This window comes from Saccostrea cucullata, unplaced genomic scaffold (assembly GCF_032062105.1).
Source record: "Saccostrea cucullata isolate Sc308-1 unplaced genomic scaffold, CSIRO_AGI_Scuc_v1 ctg3247, whole genome shotgun sequence".
NCBI classification, from domain to species: domain Eukaryota; kingdom Metazoa; phylum Mollusca; class Bivalvia; order Ostreida; family Ostreidae; genus Saccostrea; species Saccostrea cuccullata.
Genome location: NW_026933364.1, coordinates 15,974 through 24,072, shown reverse-complemented (window position 1 = coordinate 24,072; position 8,099 = coordinate 15,974). Strand labels below are relative to the sequence as shown.

The following is an 8,099-nucleotide window of genomic DNA, read 5'->3' as shown; positions in this document are numbered from 1 at the left end:
TTCTTATGAAAACCAGAAAAAATAAATGGAAACTGATGTGTATACCAGACATGAAAAGTGCCTAGGAAAATCTAAGAAAGTGACATATTCACTCCTCCATGGCATATGATTCCACCTCTGATGATTTAGAGGTCCGTGTTTGCTCTGCCCCTTATATTGTTTTATGGGATTTTGTTTTTGAATACTGTTTGTTATCTCCATATGTTTCATTCAGCTAAAGGTACTTATTAAGGAAAAGGAGTCGTGACTTACATCTCATATCTCATATCATATCATGGTATTTTTTATGTTTGTAGTATCAAAGTTAGCTGCATGAAGGATATGGAGATAACGAAAAGTATTCAATATCAAAGTCCCTAAAACAAAACAAATCTGACTGGACGGTTCACTTCATTGTCTGTCAGTAAGAGCTTCAGGAACTCCCTGTCAGAACTCAGCAGATGGATCTGTTTGTTGTTTTTGTCAGTAACAAGGATGTTACAGAGGGAGTCACATACTACATCAGTTGCTTTATAAAGTCCTCTGTCAGATTTTGTCCATGATAGACTGATTTCAGATAGCGACAGAATGACTATTTGACCTGTAGTGAAACTTGTACGGTTCACAACACAGATATCACGGTTACTGTTCTGTGTGACTGTGCCTGGCAATGTAAACAGTCTGGAGTGACCGTCCTCCTGGTACTCATACTCATGGATAATATCACCTGTCACTGTGATGTGTCTCAACAGACGTCTGCTGTGTGAGTCTAAATTGAAAGAGATTCATTGTCTCTCAGAGTGACCAGTAGTCCTCAGTCCACTGACTTACAAATTCCTCCCGGTGCCAGTGGATCTGTACTAATGACCGAAGTGACAGATCCTAGCTGATGGTGACAGACAGCGGATGGACTTGTCACTATTATTCGTGAAATAACTGTCATCGTTATCAGTCATGCACTGTTAATCTTTCAGGAGAGTACGTACTAAATATCTTTTTCTTTTGTTCCTTGCTTGTTGATTTCATCTGTGTATTCTGATTCATTTTCTCTTATGAAACATTGATCCTCAATGAATCCTTTCAACAAATTTATAAAATCTTTTCCATATTGAAATGAGTATAATTGAGTCACACTGATGTCACATAAATCCAAAGTTTTTCCAATTGTAGACTGGAGGATGTCATTGTTAATTTCCCCTCTACTGAACCTGACTGAATGTTCACAGTTTATATTAACCTCCACTTTAGACAGCATCATTGTCAGTTCCATGTGGTTTTCAATGAAGCTGCATGTAATCTGACATCTAACTTTTGTTCTCCTCCTTCAATTCCAATGTGTCAAGAATTATTGCGTGGACCCTGCGGTCCACGCAGTAAATATATAAGCGAAGTTAAACCGGATGCCCTGGGCAAACGACAGGCTACGCATGCGCGCGAATGCTAGAGAGTTCGCACCTTAGGTAACTTGCCCGTAGAATAATTCGCCCTATTCGAATTAAAATATGCCATTCATTGGCAAATCGCGCTTTTTAATCTGCATATCGCATTTACATATTCATTGGCAGATCCGATTTCCTCTCTTTTACATATACTTTTATACTAAACATTGATTCTATGGTACAAACATTTTAAGAAGTTACAGTATATAGATAACTTGAATGGGAAACGTCACTCAACGAACAGAGATACATGTAGCTTTTAAAAGATAGAGCAAGTTTTCACCGGCATAAGTTTTGTGCATCAAAGCTCGCAAAATAATTTAATATTTCAGCAATCTAAATATTGTTTGATAAAGGTCTGTAGCAACGGCTTTTAATGTGTGTGTGTGTGTTGGGGGGGGGGGGGGGACTCCGACAAACAAAAACAAATCTGCGTACTACAGAACTATGCTACTCGTGAATCATCACATCTCCATTTTTCCCATGATAAATTTCTTCCGTATAAATCCAGAACAGGTGTCAAGTCCCAGCCAATATGAGTTACACGTGTCAAAATAAACCGATTTTTTAGGTAATAGTTAGATCATATTAAGTAAAATTTTAATGGTTAAGAAGGGGCGGAGGGAGCGAAGCGACCGAGCCACTTCTGAACCACTAAAATTTTACTTAATATGATCTAACTTACTTAGAACCTAATTGCGCTTTTTCATTGGCGCGGAGTTACTGCATAGACATAAAATCTTGACAATTAAGTGATCAGCTTAATAGAAAATTTAGCAGCTGCTGATTGGAGGAAAAAGAGGGTTATGTTCTAAAACATGTTAAAACTGACAAAACTAAAGGTCGCTAATCGGAGATAAAATTTCACAATTGTGCTTTGAGACTACAATCAGTTATAAGTGGCAGATAATTTTAGAATAAGTGAACAAACCTTACATGAATATTCCCTACACCTAGAAGTTTTTTTAATTGAATTTCAGTTAGAAAAAAACACGCATATGGTCCACGTATTGCAGTCCTTTTTTAAAGGACAGCAACTTGTTCTCTTATTCTTGTCTTACCCAGATCTCATATGGCTGAGTTGATCATTCGTTTTCTTCAGATTGTCTCTTAATAATTTTTTATGACGTTTTTTGATTTCTTTCAATTTGTCAGAATATTATTACAGTGTATAATGCTTCTGTAACTTTTTAATCTCGGAGTCGCGCAGTTCTTTATTTTCTGTGATCTGTTTTGACACATTCATTGTCAGAAATGAAAGTCAAACCCTCCTCCTTTCGTTTAATTAAGCTGCCGACTGGGTATATAGTTTTCCAATCATGATTGCTATGATTTGTTTTGGCACATTTGCCACAAATAAATTCAATACAATCTTCACACAATATATAAATAGGTAAGTCATGGATTTCACACTTTTTAAATTATGTGCACTACTGGAGAATCCCATGGCAATGAATATTCTTTTGAGTTACTTTCGGCCATGTTTGTCAGAAGGTCACGTACCAGTGACATTGTTTTAGTGTGCATGTTAGATAACCACAAACATTGTAAAGTCGCGCTTTAAATTTTTTAAATAGGACACCTACCAGTACAATGAAATGTGTACATACTGGTACATACTAATATATTAACGATTAAATATATGCTTTTGAACTAGAAATGGAATTTGATAACAACTACATGTATAAGGATCTCATAATTATTATACACATGTCTTAAGACGGGACGTATTATGTTATAGGCTTCATGTTCGTCCGTCTGTCCGTGTGTCTAGCTGTCCATTCGTGTCCGGCTCATAACCTCAATACTATTAGACCTAAGATTATCAAACTTTGTCAACTGATACATCTTGGGTAGACGGTGTGTCGCGCACAAAAAGTAGGTCACTCTGACCTTTATTTAAGAAGCTATGGCCAAATAAGGAAAAATCCTGTCCGGCTCATAACTAGATTACTTTTAGACCTATAGAGCTCTCGAACTTGGCAAATGTATATACATTTAAGAAAGAAGGTGTGTCGTGATCTATTTCAAGGTCACTGAGACATTTAATTTAAGTGGAATTTTTTGAAAAACGAAGTCTTTTAAATTTTAAATTTCATATTCCGAAAAATGTAAAGATATAGTTGTATCCTGATTAAAAAAAATCTTAAATCAAGTAAAATCTTATTTTTTCATCATATTATCTTTACAGTGTTATGGGTCAGAATAACCCTAAATGCCAGCAAAGATCAATCACACAGTTTAAACTTAACAATAATTTATTTACAGTAATATACAAATCATTAAGTACAAACTTAGCAAAAATCTAAAAATACATACTTCAGAGTGTCCGTTGCTGCACACAATGTCCCATGAAATTATATCCCAGTAATACGTACCTCAATGATGCTTGTATGACAATCGTATCTATGCATCAAATTGTCAGGGTATTTATACAGTAATATAAATCTAGAATATTCTAGAAGTTGTAAGTACATGATATTACTGGAAAGTTCTGGATATACAAAGTTCAAGAATGTTCTAGAAAATTACCGAACATGTTGACCACTCTGGAATGTTCAAGAAACTTAATGTTACTAATTATATACATAATGAAACAATACAAATACAACACACCTCACAACACCTCCCCCCTTAAAAAGTTTGAATGTCAATGAAAACTTATCCTGTCAAAACATATGTACATCAATACAAAATCCAATTTCTTCATGACACTCTGGACAAGGCATCTGCAATAACATTGTCTTTGCCTTTGATATGCTTAATTGTTATGTTGTATTCTTGTAACAACAAACTCCATCTAGTCAGTCTTTGATTCTTGTTTGACAATTTATGCAAAAATGTCAGGGGGTTGTGATCTGTATATACAAGAATTGGATGCAATGTAACATTCAGATAAACATCAAAATGCTGTAAGGCTAACAACAAAGCAAGGCATTCCTTTTCAATGGTGGAATACTTTTGTTGACATTTGTAAGTTTCTTTGAAAAATAAGAAACAACTCTATCTACCTTATCACTATGTTCTTGAAACAAAGCTGCCCCGATTCCAACATCACTAGCGTCAACAGTAAGCTTAAATTGCTTAGAAAAATCTGGAGTTGACAGAACTGGATTGCTCATAAGGACCGATTTGATTTTATGAAAGGATTTTTCACAGTCCTTTGTCCATTCAAAATTAACCCTCTTTTGTAAAAGATTTGTAAGTGGACTTACAACTGAGGAAAAATTTGGACAAAATTTTCTGTAAAACCCAGCCATGCCCAAAAACCTCATTAATTCTTTCTTGTTTGTAGGAATCGGGAACTTTGCAATAGCTTCCACTTTAGCCATAATGGGTGTAACATAACCTTGACCTACTTTATGACCTAAATACTCTACATAAGCATGACAAAATTCGCTCTTCTCAAGGTTCACAGTTAAGTTTGCTTTAGCTAAAATGTCAAATAAAGCACGCATGATTCGGAGATGTTCGTCCCATGTGTCGCTGTATATGATGACATCATCAATGTAGGCCTCGCATCCCTCAAGGTCTTGAAGAAGGGAGTGAATCATCCTTTGGAATGTAGCCGGTGCGTTTTTCATGCCAAAAGGCATTACTTTATACTGGTAAAGTCCATCTGGTGTTGCAAAAGCAGATATTTCTTTTGCTCTTTCTGTTAACGGTACTTGCCAGTAGCCTTTCAACAGGTCAAATTTACTGACAAATTTCGCGTTTCCAATTTTGTCAATACAGTCATCGATTCTAGGTATTGGATATGAATCAGTTTTGGTAACAGAATTCACCTTTCTAAAGTCTGTACATAATCGGTAGGAACCGTCCTGTTTTGGTACAAGAATACACGGTGAGCTCCAATTACTTTTACTAGGTTCAACAATGTCATTGTCCAACATGTACTGCACTTCCCTTCTTAGGTACTGCAATTTTATTGGATTGAGACGGTACGGATGTTGTTTGATAGGTAGAGCGTCGCCAACTATGACATCATGACAAGCTGCATTAGTTTTCTTTGGAACATCCGAGAAGATTTGACGATACTCATTCATCAAGTTTTTAACTTGTTCTTTTTGGTGAATGTTCAAATGTCCTAGTTTGGCATCAAAATTTGCCAAAATTTCTGAGTTTTTCAAGCGGACACTCTGATTACAATCTTTCTCATTCATCTCTACACTTGTATCACTCTCAATACAATTTTGAACAGTCTTAGCATTGGCTAAAGTGGAAACTGGTTTTACAGAATTTCGGTCACACCTTTCAAAATACTCTTTTAACATGTTAATGTGACAAACCCGTTTCTCTTTACGTCGACCTGGTGTCTTAACTACATAGTTTACATCACTGATCTTGCTTTCAATTTCATAAGGGCCATAAAATCTGGCCTGTAAAGGATGACCAGGAATAGGTAAAAATACAAGAACCTTATCACCTGGCTTAAACACCCTATTTCTGGCATCTTTGTCATACCACATTTTCATTTTCATCTGAGAACTCTTCAAATTTTCTTGTGCTAACTTACAAGCATTGTAAAGTTTTTCTTTGAAATCAGACACATAATCTAAAAGATTAAGATCACTAGTCTCAGTCAGCCACTTTTCCTTCAACAATTTCAAAGGACCTCTAACTGTATGACCGAACACCAATTCAAAAGGACTAAACCCAAGAGACTCCTGGACTGCCTCTCGTGCAGCAAATAGCACAAGATGAACCCCTTCATCCCAGTCTTTTTCATACTGGTAACAATAGGTCTTCAGCATCGTTTTTAAGGTCTGGTGAAAACGTTCTAGCGCCCCCTGGGACTCGGGATGATAAGCAGTTGATCTATACTGCCTAATACCCAACTCATGCATGACTTGCTGGAACAACCCCGACATAAAATTTGAGCCTTGATCCGACTGAATTGCCTTGGGTGCTCCTACAAAACTGAAGAACTTGGTTAGGGCCTTAACTATGCTCTTTGCCTTTATATTCCTAAGAGGTATGGCTTCGGGGAATCGAGTGGATGTACACATAATGGTAAGTAAATACTGGTTCCCAGATCTGGTCCTAGGCAAAGGTCCTACACAATCCACCAACACTCGACTAAACGGTTCTTCAAAAGCTGGAATTGGTTGGAGAGGGGCGGATGGTATCTTCTGATTCGGTTTACCAACCATCTGACAGACATGACACGACTTACAAAACTCAGAAACATCCTTCCTTAGCTTAGGCCAATAAAAATGACTCAAAATCCTATTATAAGTCTTATTGATACCTAAATGACCAGCCATAGGTGTATCGTGAGCTAAACTCATGACATCTCCACGATAAGCAGCTGGGACCACTATCTGGTGAACAACACGCCACACTTCATCTGGAGAGGCGTCAGGTGGTCGCCATTTTCGCATAAGGATGCCATCTTTCATATAGAAGCATTCTCCAACTTTAGTAGCCTCTTCTGGTGGAAGTGCCCTCTTACTTAGTTGAATGATATCTGGGTCTTTATGTTGTTCAGAAAGTAAACGTTCTCGGCTGAGGATGTCCTTGCCTTGGCTTTCTGGTAGATTTGACTCATCTTCATTACCACTACATTTTGATAAAGGTTCCTTCGTCACTGACTTCTTGTGTGGTTCCATGTCTATTTGAGTGCCATCAAGGTCAGATAAGAAAGTGTCATTCAAATCAATATCAACAGAGGAATTCGTCTCGTCAAAGGCCTGAGTATGGTCTGCCTCCATCTCTCGTCTTCTGGCCATCGCTCTAGTTACAGCACAGGCTGGATAAATGTCATCATCTTCATCATCGCACATGACATCTGGAGTGATTTTCTCACAAACTATAGGATCTGGTACAACTTTTCCACCAGCTAAATCGTTACCTAGCAACAAAGAAATGCCTGGAACGGGAAGAGTAGGTCGAACACCTACGATAACAGGTCCAGTAACTAAATCTGACTTCAAACTAATTCTATGCAAGGGTACATCAATGACGCCTAGCTCCACACACTGTAATAAAACTGACCCACCAGTAGAAGTCTGCTCAGACAAAGGAAGCACGCCCTCTAACAATAACGTCTGTGCAGCACCAGTATCTCTCAAAATCTGGACAGGTTTTATTTCGCTAGAGTCACCGAGTGAAACAAATCCCTGAGACATAAAGGGCTTATAATCCTTCATAGAATCAATAGAACTGGACTGTGAAACCTGGACATCAGGAGTGTCAGAACAAATCGAAACTAAGGCTTCTCTATCACCTCTAACTGCCGCACAAGCATGTGGTTGAGTTTTGTCAAAATCATTTTTTCTCTTAAGTTTAAAGCATTCACTGATCAGATGACCCTTTTTCTTACAATAACTACAAGTAGGAAGCGACCCTATTCTAGAAGATCCTTCAAAATGTCCTGGACCGGACTTAGAACCACCTTGTGATGGAGACTGGGAAATAGTGGAAGACTGAGACCCTGAACCACTCTTTTTATATGTGTCTGAATTGGTAGAATTACTGCTAGTCTGAGATCTTGATACAAAATTCTTTTTATGAGACAGAGCATAAGTATCAGATATGACTGCTGCCTCTTCAAGAGTTTTCACATTCTTATCTTCTAAATGTGTTTTCAAATCTTGAGAAACACATTCCTTAAACTCTTCTACCAGGATGACTTGGCGCAAATTAGCAAAAGTTTTATCAAGTTTCTTAGATCTAAAC

The 8,099-nt window shown here is 37.4% G+C and overlaps 1 protein-coding gene across 1 annotated transcript; it reads right to left on the bottom strand.

The window, feature by feature from the left end:
* Positions 1-356: 356 nt before the first annotated feature.
* On the bottom strand, positions 357-1,249 carry LOC134238110 (uncharacterized). The gene is made up of 2 exons (XM_062720233.1): positions 1,114-1,249; positions 357-748 (listed from the first exon to the last, which is right to left on the bottom strand). Exons 1-2 carry the CDS (start codon positions 1,247-1,249, stop codon positions 357-359), a joined length of 528 nt encoding a protein of 175 aa, XP_062576217.1.
* Between the last annotated feature and the right edge of the window lie 6,850 nt (positions 1,250-8,099).